The 16,107-nt window shown below is 37.2% G+C and overlaps 1 protein-coding gene across 2 annotated transcripts in view; it reads right to left on the bottom strand.

Annotated features, from left to right (window-relative positions):
• Nucleotides 1-16,107, bottom strand: part of PRKAR2B (protein kinase cAMP-dependent type II regulatory subunit beta) — a 91,459-nt gene that overhangs the window by 51,878 nt on the left and 23,474 nt on the right. For both annotated transcript variants that reach the window (XM_072965213.1, XM_072965214.1), the window contains exon 2: nucleotides 15,903-15,938. In XM_072965213.1, coding sequence (XP_072821314.1) covers nucleotides 15,903-15,938 — 36 coding nt within the window. The remainder of the gene's footprint in view (nucleotides 1-15,902; nucleotides 15,939-16,107) is intronic.

Raw genomic sequence — 16,107 nt, 5'->3', positions numbered from 1 at the left:
GAATACACAAGTAAATTCTAGCACAGTGATACAATACACCAATGGAGATTTTGAGAAAAGTCTGTTAGGATGCATTTTTTTGTACTTAACTCTTTCAAGATGTTTTCATGAATAGTAATTCTAAGTTATTCTGTAAACATCAACTCTCTTCAACGTTTGCCTAAATGATGGTTACAAAAATCACTTGTGTTCAAACAAATACCGCATTCTGGCAAGAAGAAAAGTTAAACATCATTTACAGGGAACTCCACTTAGTCCCTCTGTCTGCATCTATATCTTTCACTGACAATTATTAAGACTAGAAAATGGATAGAAAGTAGGAAACTAATCGTTGATCAGCCTCTTTTAAGTCACACACTGTGCAAGGGACCTGAGCTGATTTAATCCTAACAACCACGGTAGGAGGCAGGGCATCCGATGCCCAGTTTATAAATGCAGACACTAAAACTCCGAGTTCACACAATGGAGCGCTAGATTCTCACCCAGGTCTTCAGATGCCAACACACAGGAATTTTCCCCCACACTGCCAGCCTCCTGGATCCTCATAAAAACACAGCATATCCCAGAGAGCCGAGACAGGGAATTCATGAACCAACCAGGGGAACATTCACCATTACCATAAAATATCTTTCCAAAACACAACCAGCTATTCTTATGAAGAACCTTCATAAACTATGAAGTTTGTGCCTTTATTTTGTTTCCACAAGAATGTACTCTTTAACAACCGCAGGGAGCGCGTGTATCTTGCTCACCATAGCAATGGCCCAGATTTACAACAATTAATTTCCAGCACACTAAAGACACTCAATAAATATTTGTTGAATGGTAGTAGCTACAGCTTTGTCAGCAGAAGGAGTATTTGAAAGAGCACAGGATTGGCAGACAGAATGCCTGAATCTGAATCTTGTCTCTGCCCCCTGTCACTGTTATCTTGGGCCAGGGCTTAACCTCTGTGTATCAGTTTCCTTACTTGTAATGCCAGAACAATAGAGGAACTGTTGTATACAGGTGCTTTAAGAACAAAACGAATTAAAACGTGCAAAGTACTCACAACAGTTCCTGGCTCATGGTAAGCCCCCAATAAATGGTAGCTATTCTCATCATTCACAGTGTTTCTTGTTGGAATTCCAGGTTTTAATTATGTACCACTGTGTATACAGAATGGCCCTGCAGCGTGGAACCCGAATTCCAACTTTTTCAATATAAAGTATCTTTACCTCAAGCATATCACATTTCTAATGTCCTTAGAACTTCTGAAGTTAAAAAGGAAGAATCAAAAAAGAAGTCAGTATTTGATGGATGAAAACGGTTTTAGGAAGGAAAACCATGAGAAGTGGTTTCCTTGTGTATTTATTTCATTTCTCTACTAGATTCCCAATCTAAAATTAACCTTAAGTAACAGGATTTGAGTCATCGAAACAATGTTAACATGTCATTTCCAAGCTGCATGTCCTTAAAAGGCACAAATCAGACCACACACTACTTTCCTATGTGTGAAAAAGTGTTCTTGCAGTTTTATAAAACTACACTGTGGTTATTACTTTAAAAGCCTTGAAGTGTACCTAATCTCAATAGGCATGAAAATATGAGGCAGAAACAAAATGTCATTTCTTGCTCCACAGTTTAGACAGAACAATAGCGACCTGTTATGTATCCTGACTAGTACATCTAAATCATAAATGCTTCTTTTTGGGGTCTCTAGGCACCCACAACCAACAGTTTCTAAATAGATCATTCCTAGCTGTGATCCGTAATTATTCATCTAAAACAGGAAAACACATTCAACAATGTTCTCTGAAATATACCTAAAAATTCAGAGCTCGATTCTATGTTAAAAAAAAAGTTTAAATTTGTACTAAAAGAACAGTTGCTATGTACTAATATTTTAAGAACAAAATTAATAATTAATGTTATAACCAAGCAGAGTTCATTCTAGGAATATAAGGATAGTTCAATATTAGAAAATCTATTAATACAACTTACCATATCATTTTGTTAAAAGAGAAAAAACAAATGATCATATGAATCCTATGAAAGCATTTGACAAATTCTATTCTGAATTTTTAAAAAATCTCAGTAGTACTAGTAATGCTACTGGTAAACACATATTATTCTTTCTATACTTTAGGAAGTGTGTTAAGTATTTTACATTGATTATTTCATCAAGCAATTAATAATACCCCATGAGTTACGTACTTTTACCACCACAGGTAATGAACTGAAGTTCAAAGAGACTACATAACCCTCTCAAGGTCAAATAGCTAGTGAGTGGTGAAGCCCAAATTTGAACCCAGAGCCATCTGACCTCAGAGTTCAAATACTTAACAAATCAATAAGGGGGGAAAAAAAAACCTGAACAGGCAGTTCACAGAAAAATAAATACAAATGGCAAAAAATAATGAAAAGATACCAAGCCTCATTCATAAATTTTGTAAAATGCCAACTAAAATATACTGACTTATGGAATTAATACACATTTTAAAATTCAATAATTATATGTTAAACATACAGTGAGAGTATAAGTTAGTATACTATTTTAAAAGGAAATTTGACAATGCCTATACAAACTTCATATGCTCATACCTCTGACTAAGCAATTCCACTCCTAGAAATATATCCTACAGATGTACAATTATGCAAAGACTTAAGTATCTAAAAAAATATCCCTGTTATATAAATTTTAATACATCCATATAATCCAATACCACTCAGTCATTAAAATAAGAATGAGGTACCTCTAGATTTAAGGACATGAAAAGGACATGACAAAGAAAACAAACTATGGTTATCAAAGTGGAAGGTGGGGGATAAACTAGGAGTTTGGGGTTAACAGACACACACTACTATATATAAAATGGATAAACAATAAGGATCTACTGTATAGCACAGGGAACTATATTCAATTTCTTGTAATAAGCTATAATGGTAAAGAATCTGAAAAAATATACATATGTATGTATATGCATAACTGAATCACTTTGCTGTACACCTGAAACTAACACTGCAAATCAACTACACTCCAATGAAAAATAAAATTAAAGGAGAAAAAAAGGCACTAAATGACATACTATTAACTAAAACAGGGCAACGTGCAAAGTTGGATATAATTTTAATTCTAACTACGTATGTATGTGTATAAAAATGTCCAAGAAAGTACTCAAGAAACCATTAACTGTGGTCACCACTAGGAGTAGGACTGGGAATGATGGGAGAAACAAGCACTTTTTGTGTTCATTTTATATACTTGTACTATTTGACATTTTTACCATGAGCTACTATATCAGTTTTACAATAAAAAATCTTTAAATGATACAAAAGGTACATGTACATAATGACTACAACTATAAAATACATGGATACTGAGTCACAAAGATTGTTTTTAGAAACATTTTAGAAGTTGACCTCATCATTAAAAAGGCAAAAAAAAAAAAAAGATGCTGACTTATTGCTGCTGAAGCTATGGGAGAGTTGGGAGTGATTTCAAATAAAGACGGAGAAAAGGAACAAAGCGTCACCCCTCGGCCCTCCCCTCCACCATACCCACCTCCCCTGGCCCTTCTCATCTCACCCTCTCCCTTTCGAATCACCATGGAGCAGCTCCCACAGTGTTTTTTGACTGCTTGTAGTGCTGGACCAATTGGTTTCTAGTTTATACAATAAACAGATGTAACTACATCTTTTTATTTTTTATAGGATCCATAACTACAATAAAACAATTCTGTAAACCAAGCAAATACAGTTCACTGAGTTCTTAGCATCTTCCTAGGTATACCTGCACAATAAGCCTCTATCTGATTTGCAGACATCCGAAAAATATACAGATGGTAGTCATGACAATATAAATTAAATTGACTTTTACAAATATTAAGGTTTTTTTTTCTTTCTCCAGGGAGAAACAAAGAAAAATAATAAACCTCATTGAACTGCAAGCAAATCGTTTCTAGAAATGTAGTTAATTCCACGTATAAACAAGTAGTATTATGGTTTATAATATTTCTAGATAGTTATCCATTAATTTGGTGGCAACATAGCATTTTCAGATTTTCAGCTAAAAAGGAAAGGGGATAACACTTAAATTCAGAACAAAATTAATCTGAATCAAGATGTCAAGGGGCAGTGGAAGGGCATAAGTCACACCAGGAACTGCTTTGTATACATTTTGTATAAGAACCACTTTGGAAAAGTCAGTTTTCATGAATGGTAGTAAAATATCACATGATACACCAGGTCAGGGTGAGAATTTTCTTTCTGTCTTTTTCCTTTTAATGGAGGTACTGGGGATTGCACCCAGGACCTCATGCATACTAAGCATGTGCTCTTTGAGCTATCCCTACTCTTCAGGGTAAGAATTTTCTTATTAACCTTTTCTGATACTAAGAAATCAAAATAAGAAAAAAAAATCTGAATCACTCAAATTGACTGCTAAAAGCATTAGAATGTAAACCTTTCTGCAATTCTGGGCAGAGAAAATTTGATTAACATATAAAGAATACCTTGGGTGTTAGCAAAAACAGTAAATTAAAACGCTTCCATTTGCAAGAATATGCGTAGAAAAACAGTGCTGGTACTAGAAATTACCCTGAACCGTGGCTTTTTCTCTACCTTGATAGAATTTAGTGTGTAAAATATTCGACATAATTTCAAAACTCAGGATGAAAATTATAAGAGGGAAAAATAGCTACAAGTTGTTTGATTTCATGTTCTCCAGAATCCTCACAAACGGGTGCATGAGTTGGCTATGCAGTAGCCAAGACTTTTATAGTTGTACTAGCCTGTGACTCCCATTTAATAAAACAGGTAAAAACTAGTTTGATTTCATTTTAAAGAATAAGTGAATAATATTAAAAAAAAAAAGAAGTTGATCTTGGTCATGCTAAACTTTGTGCCTCAGTTTCCACACCTGTAAAATAGAGACAGTAGGAGAACTTGAAAGACGGCAGCAGTGATTCTCGTGGGGGAAGTGGCTGAGAAATGGTGCCTGGCTTACAGTCCATCCTGCATACACTTTAGTATCATCCTTACCATCTTCACAAATTAGACGACTAAGGTCCATAACCAAAATAAATGATATACTTATTCAAGCTTTTGAGCAACTCCCATTGCTAAAGAAATTTATTCTTTGGCAAAAGCAAGGCGCAAAGCTTTGGGGATTATAAATTCACAAAAAACAAGGTCCAGAATGGAGTTGCTTATCCTAAGCCCCACGTAACCAAATGGTCACCTGACTTATTTACAGTTCCAGCTCTCCCAGAAATGGAATCTTAAACCAGCCAATCGGGAATCATCTGTTCAGCACTAGTGAGGTCCCCTGCGGGACAGACCCCTGCCATTCCCTAAAGGAAAGTGACCTTGCAATAACCAAGTCGCATCTCTGCCTAGTGTAACTTCCTTCTCTGTTCCAGTTCCCTTCCGTCTACAAAAGTCTTTCATTTTGTGCAGCATCTCGGAGCCCCTTTCTATGTGCTATATGGGATGCTGCCTGATTCAAATCGATTTTTCCTCAAATAAATTCTTAAAAGTTTTTTAATATGCCTTAGTTCATCTCTTAACAGGGCTCACAGGCTGCCTTCAAACGTACAATGATCTCTGCCTCAGAATCTCAGTCCAGGATGAGACATGTAAGGTGACCGTCCCGCAGTTACTGACAAGAGACTCCAGTCCCTTCGACCACACAGGCTAACATCAAGCACCCTTCTAAAAGGATGACTTAACTAGAGAAAAAGTCTGGTCTCCTTTATCTTCTAGTTTAACTGCCTAGGTGACAATATGAATGTTCACTTTTTTTAATCAACAAAAATATGTAATTCTGGATTATAAACCTTTTCATTATTCAGATTCCAAGAACAGCCCTCCAATCTAAGAAAGGTACTGAAAATAGATTAAATTGTCCCCTTCATATAAGTGTGCTGAAGAAAAGCAACACTGCAACAGGGCCACAAAATCTGAATAAAGCGAAAAGACCAAATAGAACGGTAACTTGAAAGTAGTTTATTTTTAGAAAGCCACAAGAGTAGAACTGGTGTAGCTCACCACTCAGCAGCCTGTTGAAGCTCAGCTCTGAAAATAACCCCACAGCATGAACACCAGGTACATTTCCCGGAACACTTTGCGCCTGGTACCCTGTAACTCTGCATTATGCAATGACACAAACTACCTACCTCTGTTTTTAAATTGGAACTATAACTTGGAATTCTGCTTTAAAACGTCTAAGAGGAGGGTCAGTTCCACCTTTTTTGATGAAGGTCAGTAAAGATGACAACATTCATAAATTCCTGGAAACTGGTCTAACAATACAGTTATTTAAGCTGCTTATTAGTCTTTCAAATGAAAGGCTCCTCTTTCCTACCTTTCTGAAAACAATGTATCATTAATCTGTATTTTAATTTTTTAGCAATTTGATTATACTGTCTTGTGTAAAACAACAACATCAAAATCAATGTTCTCTGGTTTTAATAATGCAAGACTGAAGACAGGAAAAACTGGCGGTGGTAGTGGTGACAGTGGTGAAACCCGCTTGTTACTCAGTTTAAAAAAAAAAAAGACCTGGATACTTTTTTTTTTTTTGGTTTTTAGTTGTACTATTAATTTTTTTAATATCAGAAAACATGAACAAATGATTAGTATAAAATACACTGTTGGGCTCTCAGAGTTTCACAATCCAATGACAGCAACATTCTCCAGTAATTAGCTCCAAGAAACAGCTGGTTCAATCTGATTAAGTGTTGGGGGTTGGGGGGTACTGATGCACACAGATCCATTTAAAATTAAAGGTTAAATTTTATTAAAAAGAGGATTAACTTACTTCCAAAATAACCGTCTACAAATACAGCTTATAACTGGAGAGACTGAAGTCGCTTTTCTGTTTTTATCTAAAAAGTTAAAAGGCATTAGTTACACTGGAGAGAAATCTCTCCATCTCCCCAAAAATACTGACATGGTTAATTAAGTTAATCCAAATTGGGGGTAAAGGATTTAGCTGTAAGAGATACACAGAATTATGCACTCTGGCCAATTACAATTAAGTGGGATAGATTATTAGAGAAAATAACAAGAGATACGAATATTGCAGAATTTTTATTAGACTAAAATTTGACAAACTGAACCTAATGATACATAAAAGTTTATTTAGCACTCATTATGTGTCAGGCACTGTGCTTAAAAACAAAAAAAAAGAAAGCATTGCCCACATTCTCTTTGTGAATTACAACAATCCGATTTTACAGAACAGGGTCGAAGTAAGTTGCCCAAGGTCACACAGCTAATGATGCAACTAAAATCCTCAACTACATCTGTTGGTTGCCCAGTGTCAAACACACAGTAAGCCTTCTTTGAATATTTGATCAATAAATGGAAGAATGGCCTCAAACCCAAGGTCTTTACTTGTACTGCCTTCTGCACTCATAGTAAACATCAGAAGGTGAAGGTGCTCTCACTGGGAACCTGACAGAGTTAGCCTTAAAGACTGTTCAGTTAAACAAGCACTTACAGTGAGCAAATTATAACCGAAAGACCCTTGATCCAACTCTGCCCTCTTTGCTCTGTCATCCTTGACCATTCACAAGACACAATACCCTCCAGAACACCAGCTTCTCCCCAGTTTCATCTCCACACTCCTCTGAGCATCCCCATTAGTCCTCGAGGGCAGGGCGTGTTTACTGCTGCTCTCCCTAGTGCCCAGGCAATGGTAACGGCTCAATACATATCTGCTCAATTGAACTACAGACCTCTGGATGCTCCATCCACTACTACCCTCCTTTCAAACACTTTCCCTTGAGTGCATTTATAGCACATTTCTGACATTTTTCCACCTTAGCTGAAACCTGGTTCTCTAAGACCACCGCTACTCTCAGAAGTGCACACAGTGGAATCCGAATGATGGTGAGGGATGCCCCAGGCTCCCCACTCAGCCACCCAGACCACACATGGTGCTCCCTGCTGACACCCATGCTCCCAAGATTTGTGGCATTCGGGACCCTGAAGACCGGCATTCAGCTCTGTCTTCTTTCCACGTCACTTCTGCCATCACCACAGAAATCTTCAGTGTCCAAGCCCACCCTCCAACTTGTTTCACTTCCTTGACTTCAACAAAACCTCATCCAACATCCATGTTAGTCGTCTTATCCCGTAACTAACAACTGGTCCTGACCTCCAGAATCTTAACCCATTACACAAATCTGGTCAAATCTTCCCATCCTTCTAGGACTCCCATTTCCTTACTTCTCATTCTATTTTTTCTTTGACTTCAGCCAGAAATGAAGTCTTTTCTCACAGTTCATTAATTAGGATGCTCACAGTTGAGGAGAGGAAACACGTGAACAACCACAGGACCAAACAGTGTGTACTGTTAATAGCAGCATGGGCACATGCTCTACACATAGACAGCATCCAGGAAAAAAGAGAGAGGGCTGGGGGGTGGGGAACACGATCGGGGCTGAGCTGTAGCAAGGTCAGCATGGGGGTGACTGCACTGGACTCTACAAAAGGACTGGTCTGCAGTGGATTAGGGGCGAGAGGGAGGGGAAACTGGTCCTTCACACAGAGAGTTTGTGGAGTGGTGAGCTACACTCTGATCATACTTGGAGAATGGCTGTGTTAAGTTCAAATGTCCACTCTATCTACTCATGTCTGTTTCACCAGCAGTGTCCGGTGACGAGGGCACACAAGGCGGTCCCATGCCATCTTCCAAGTCCTTTCACATCTACTGGCCCTGAGTCTAAGGACACCATAGATGATGTCCCACCACACCCTGCCCTTCACTGTTGATCAAGTTTTTACTACTGCCATTTCCTGGGGGTCTCAAAGAGAACTTTGGAGAAAATGCAATAAAAGACAAGAGTTGATTGAATTTCCCATTAGCCTTGAGATAGTTTATCAGCATTCCTGAGCCTAACAAAAGAGACTCAACACTTCCCATGGAGTCCACGGAGCTGTGGGGCTCTACTGCCCACTGCATGCTAAGAAGAACCAGGAAGTTCATACTGCTACAGTGAGAAGGAGGAGAGCGGAGAGGCTGGGGGCCAGAAGGGAGCTGCATTTGCTCTGTTCACCTGCTTTTATAAACAGAACCAAAGGGAAGAATCCATTTTAACAGGAGCCTGGGAACAGAGAGATAACAGGTAGTGAAGTGGTTTGGAATCCTGTCCTCCCATCTGAGGGAGGAGCCCGGACAGAGAGCCCAGGGGCTGTGCGTCTCAGAGAAACTCTCTAGGTCCACCATCCGCCCTCTCTTCTCCCTTCCCTGCCCAGTGCTGGCACCTCTGGCTTCATCCAGGTGACTCAATGGAACTGTCCGACTCTGTGTGTCAACTTTCTACAGAATTCTCCATGTCAAGTTTTGCAGTCCTCAAGCTATTTCTGACCACCACCCCCACATCCAATCCAGGCTCCCAGAAGCCCCTCCCAAGCCAAGAGACCCATGTGGACAACAGGCTGAGACTGTGAAACCAAACTGGATAGAAGACTGTGTGGAGTGTTTTTCATAGATTATCGACTATTTAATCACTACAATCATCTTGTGAGATAGGTATCATCTCCATTTTATACCTGGAGAAATGGAGCCTTTTAAGAAAGGTAACTAAGGCCACAGCCACAGCCAGCCAGCCACACACACACACACACACACACAGATATTTTTAATACATGGGAGGAGTGTACAGCTCAGTGGTACAGTGTGTGCTTAGCATGCATGAGGTCCTGGGTTCAGTCCCTAGTGCCTCCGTTAAAAATAAATAAACCCAATTATCGTCTCTCCCCCAAAAAACAAAATAAAAAAATAATAGTAAGTGGATACGCGAATAGCAGAACAAGTGCTCCAGCCTAGGGAGGGTCTAGCTGAATGCTGGGCCAATACTGCCTCCCCTGGTAAGAGAGACACTAACATCTTGAAGCAATGGTTAGGTTAAAAGGCAGCAATGCCCCTGGCCTCAAGCCCCTGCTGCCCATGGCCTTGAGCATGCGCTGACTCCACGCCACAGGTATCTGATGGCAGAGGTAAGGTGCAGAGCAGCGTACTGTGAGAAAGGACTTTATAATAAAAATAGCTGGCTATTAGTGATAAAGCACAAATGCTCTCCTTCCCTTCTTGTTGAAACCTATGTTATCAGCCTTAAAGACCAGCTTACTTGGCACCCCTTTTGTGAGCTCCATGCCTTGGAAGAGACATTCTCTCCCTTTCACTTTGTGGATATTGTGATACTTACCGCCATAAGTCACAGCCAGCTTCCCTGTAAGACATGACCTTCCTAAGGGCCCTATGTTTCTCTTCTAGCATCCCCAGCACCGTATCTGGCAGAGTAAAGTCTCAATAGATGTTTGCTGAATGAATTAGTAAATTAATGAAATAGACATGTAAATATGCAAATTAATTAAATATCAGCAAATTAGTTGGAAAATATGAGAATGATCTCTGGAAGAAAAAATAATTTGGGGGTTAAAAGCTCTTGTCAAATAACTAAAATAAAAACAATGAACACCAAGGCTACAAAATATTTCCAAAACAAAACAAAAGGAAACATATGTTCCCTGAATCAAGGAAGCATATGTTCCCTGAATCAGATTCAAGACAAGATCTGAACTTCTGCTATTTCACGGCTTTTCTTGGGGACTCATCATTTTCTGTTTGGGGTGATTTTACTGAGTTTTTAATGTGCCATTTTACACAACGGGTAACTGAGATTGAAAGACTTCACCTCTGAATTATTCCAAATGCTAGTTTAGGGAAAATTATAAGATTTTAGCTCTGTTAAAGAGATACAATAAAATTCACTGCCCATACAGTAATGGCTAAAAACTGAAGAGTGGCAAATTACCTGAGAAAAGAAAGTTAGCAAATTCATGATTTGGAGTTCCCTTTCCACTTCCGTTCTAAGAAATAATTACGTATTAGAACAAGAAATATCCAACAGCAGTCTGTGACAGCAATGCTAAATGTTAGTGCCAAGACTTCCCGGCCATCAGTGGGGCACCGTGACCAGACACTGGGTGTGCTCGTGCGATCTGAGAGCTCGTAACAGGCGATACGGGGAACCAGCCGCTTCATTGTTGGGGATAACTGTCTGGACACTGAAAAAGCAGATTTCAAAAATTTCAGGGAGTCAATTTATGAAAGACAAGAAAAACTGCGTCATGACCATGAAATGCAATGTAAAATCCTTGAATGGGCTTCAATAAAAAAGAGAGGGAGAGAGAGCAAGGGAGAGAGGACCTAGCAAGACAACAGAGGAACTGGACTCCTGACTACAGATTAGATAATAGCACGGTATCAAGGTCAAATTCCTTTTGTGTTATAGTCTGTAGAAAATGTCCTTGTTTTTAGGAGATATGCACGAAGTATTTAGGATTTCTAAATAGTTCAGTAAAAAAATATAAAAGTGTGTGTCTGTGAATGTACAAGGAAGGGGAGAAAAGAGTGTACAAATGGGGCAAAATATTAACATTTGGGAAATCTAGATAAAGGTGTTTATTGAACTATTCTTCAAACTTTTCTGTAAGCTTGACTTTTTCCAAAGCAAAATACTGGAGTTGAAAAAAATTCAGAGAGAGGTCTGACCTCAGGAGAAGGCACTGTCTCAGAATTAATGGGTCATTTCAACTTGTTTTTCAGTTCAGAGCCAGAACCATTATAATCTTTCAAAAGGAAGGAATCTTTATAAGGAAAACCATTATAATGTTTTAAAAAACTGCAATGTGCCAACAATGAAAAGAGAGGCCCATATAAAAGGCTAAATATCATATAGCGGTATGACTCTCTCAGGCTTCCTCATGACAGACTGAGGCACAGAGCTGAGCATTTTACTGCTTTGTTTTACACAATGTTCAGTTGAGATCTGCAGATACTACTATATATAAAACAGATAAACAAGTTTATACTGTATAGCACAGGGAACTATATTCAATATCTTGTAGTAACTTATGGTGAAAAATATAAAAACGAATATATGTATGTTCATGTATGACTGAAGTATTGTGCTGCACACCAGAAACTGACACAACATTGTAAACTGACTACACTTCAATAAAAAACTAGACACTCTGCTTTACATAAACCACCTGACTTACCCTTCATAACGTGACTATAGTTGTTATCAATCCAAACTAAAAGGAAATAAAAATAAGAAAGTAAAACTGAATGAGGTAAATAACTTACACACAAAGTCACAGAGTAAATGGGTGGTTTTAGCTGGCCAGGAAATCTTGGCACTGACATTTAGTATTGCTGCCACAGACTGCTGTTAAGTATTACCTGTTCTAATACGTAATTATTTCTTAGAACAGAAGTGGAAATGGAACTCCAAATCACGACATCTGTCTAACTGTACAGCCTGGGCTCTTTCCCATCTAATATACTAGATGAACAACGAAGCAGTAGGACTGTCGGTCGCTTAAAGTTTTACTCTTCAAAGATTTATTAAGCTACTCTCTCTACTACCACCACTAATTTATAGTAACAATAAATGGTAAATTTCCATTTTTCACCAAAAAGAATAATCTTCATAAAACAAAAAGTCCATCATAAACTTTAAGAAAAATTAAACCCCAGTGTTTATTCCATCAAAAATCTGAAAGATTACGTGGATGACTTCTGTGTATTTAAAGACATACTGATCAGAAGTGACTACTCAGATTAGAAATGGGTCAAAAAAGAACAAAAGCAAATCTTTTTCTTTTGTTTAAAAATAGGGCTATGGGGTGCTGTTTAAAAATAAAGTTATGGGTAGATCATACTATAGTACTTTAGTGTACCATATCAACTTGCTGTACACCTTAAACATACACAATGTTACATGTCAATTATATCTCAATAAAAATATAAGTAAACAGACAAAGAAACTAAGGTTATGGGGAGCTGTCAGGAGGATACCAGAGAGACATTTTATCTGGATATCAGAAGACATCTGACAGTCACATTCTGTTTTGTAGAACTCATCCAATGTAATGCGTAAGCAAGATCCTACTCTTCCAAGGTCCACCTGCTTTTATCCAGTAATCACCCTCCACGATATGCCATTCCCTCCTGAGCCAAGTGGAAAACTAGCTTATGAAACCCTGAAACCTCTACAAACTCTCAAAATTCTGGAAATTTTGTTTGAAAATACCAAGTGAAACTGATTCCTTTGACTTAACAGAAATAAAAATCAACAGGTTTGTGGGCAGGCACTGAAAACACCTGAGGACAGTTCGGCAGAAACAGTGTTATTAAAAGTGTAAAAATGATCCCAAATAATGCATTTGCTAAACACATTCTTAATATAAACATTCCCCCCAATCCTCATGGATCATAATAAAAGGAAAAGGCATAAAAGGGAGAAATATTTTGTTTGAAGTATTCAGGGTGAAATATTTATTTTTGATAGATGGGGTATCAATATCAAACCCAAAACCTCAAAGATTTAGGAAAATCAGTTAGGAAATTAGAAATACATCATAACATCATTTTAAAAATTTCATTCAATCAAAAAGTGATTGAATACCTAGCACTACATAGAGTACATTTATTTTTGTAATGTATATGTACAGTGTTTATTGTTCTAATTATTATTAAAAGATAGACAAATAAGAAACAAACTCCTATGTCCTACAATTCTGGTTGATTTTACCTGATTTTTTTCCCCTTTAATTTACAGGTATCACATTACAAATTTAAATTTACAGTTTATTTCTGAAAAGAATAAGTATTTCTGAACTAAAACTCCATCAGAAAAAGACATTCTAAGAATTATCAAGTATGAATTGCTATACTTTAAGAGACATGTATTTTTTTATTTTCAGGGAATGCTACTTTAAAAGAAACTGAAGTATACGTCTACTAAATTACTTTAAGCCATTAAACTAAATTAACAGAGAGAACTGTAGAATTTCCTCAAGAAGTATTAAGATCATTTCTACTGTCTTCTTTGCCAGAAAACTTTTAGACAAACTTTCATTTAAGAAAAATAAAAAAGTCAAAATAAATCACAGACATGATAAATAGGTCCCATTAATTTTTCTTTTCCTTAGACTACTGTTCTTTATTTTTTTAATTTTTTTTACTGTTCTTTTTTGATCTAAGGTAGCAAATATAATTTTATTTCCCTTATCTGAAAGACTGAAAATGTGTATAAAATATTTAGCACAGTACCTGATCCATCGGGGTACCTCATAAGTTAGTTCTCTTTTCCTTCCAATAATCAATGTCAAAGTTCATTCTCAGGGTGCTTTCCAGCGTGTTCTATTATTAGGGTAACAATATTAACGCTTTTTAAGGCTTATACAACATGACTCCTGAACTTGGTATCATTTTTTCTTTAAATCAAGTTACTTCCTATTGTTTTCACTGACATTTCCTATTGCCTGTCACCCTCGCAATAAATGCAACATTTGACTTGAACGTGTATTTCTTTGCTGGCATTCCATCTTGTCTGCATCTCCAGCCAAATCCAGCTGAGATACACTGGACACACACTTCGCAGTGGCAGTAGGGACTGAAATTACGGTGTTTCAAAACAAACCTACATTCTGGAGCCTCTAACCCATCAACTGATGCTAAGAGTATTGAACAACAAATACTAGAATTTGACCAGAAATAAATCTCTCATGTGTTACAGTTAGAGGCAGAAAAGGAGGTAACTTAGAAATTCTAAGAGTCTTAACATTTCTGTGGAGGGAATCTAACATCACGAAAACAAGATACCACGCTGATTCTATTCTTCTGTTTCCACCCACCAGTTCATAAAAGACTACATTCTACAACCAGAAAGAATACAATCACTCTTGATAGCTCTACTTTGGGATAAAGTCTGATGTCTTACTGACATAAACATAATCTCTCATTTCACAAAAGGCATTATAATCTACTCTTTGCTTTCAGTATTTAAAACAGATATGCCTTGACATTAACAAAAAGCTCAGGAGGATAAAGTAACGACCAACTCAATATAGCATATTTTCCTAACCCCTTGTCTTTTTCCTTATAGACCTGATCACAGCATAATAAGAGTAAATTATACCAGTAACTTCTGACAAGTTAAAAATAAAACTCAACCTTAAAACAGCTTTAAAAATGCAGCGCAGATGAAAATAAGGTACTTTTATGAAATAGATTAGTCATTTGTATTATATAAACAATGTATATGTTTGAAATTTTATCTTGTGTTTTTCAACCAAAAAAACTTATTATATTTAAAAAAAGAGTCATTTTCTTAAACTAAACATGGTGGCACTTCATTTGTCAGACAAGAAGGTATGCCACAGAGGTGAATTTTCCAAATGATAGTTTATCCATTTCAGTGCCCAAACTCATTTTACTTAAACCATTTAGAATAGAGATGCTCTCAACCGTGTCCTGTACTTCCCCACCAATGTCATATAGTTGGTACCCAGTATAGTGAAACTGTCAGTGGCTAAGGTCTGTCACTGTGAAGATGAGGCTACTTTGGTATCTGAAGGACAGCAGCAGCCCCAGGGTATTAACAGACCTAAGGCAATTTGCTCCTATTATAAATGGCCCCAGGATGACCATCTTATTATCTTACATCTGCATATTAAGAGTTTTCTTGGCCCTTGTTAAAAACCCTCCTCCCATATTGTTTCTAGAGTGTCCCTTTACCCAAGCTCTAAATCACTGCTTCTAAACTATGGCTGGTAAATCAGATAATCATGCAGATAATAATTTATTAAGAGCAGAAATAAACAAATTGGGATAAGAGTCTTCATACAATAGCCTCAGTGCAGTGTAATTTTCAGGTTAGCCACTCAGAGAATATTTCCAATTATCTTCTGGTCCTTGATTTTATCAGATGGTTTTCTAGGAAAACGACTGACAAATAAATTACTAATCTCTAGCAATTATTCGTACCTTCTTGTCCAATACTACCACCATTTCTAAAATGTCACCATTAGTAAGAAAAACCCATAATCTGACTTACCTGAGGCACGCCTCGTGAATCGGTTTATTACTGGAGCTGAAAGAGAAGAGCAAAATAGTATTAGATAAAATTTTAATTTATCCAAAACTTCAAAAAGGACCTGAATTATTAAGTGATCCCACAGGTAAATAGGAGAAAGATATGAATGAATAAATAATGCCAGAAGAAATATCATAAATATATGAAAATTAAATGTTTAAATTCA

Source organism: Vicugna pacos, chromosome 7 (assembly GCF_048564905.1).
Source record: "Vicugna pacos chromosome 7, VicPac4, whole genome shotgun sequence".
In the NCBI taxonomy this organism is placed as follows: Eukaryota; Metazoa; Chordata; class Mammalia; order Artiodactyla; family Camelidae; genus Vicugna; species Vicugna pacos.
Note: the sequence above shows the minus strand (reverse complement) of the source record. Positions and strands in the feature narration are given on the sequence as shown.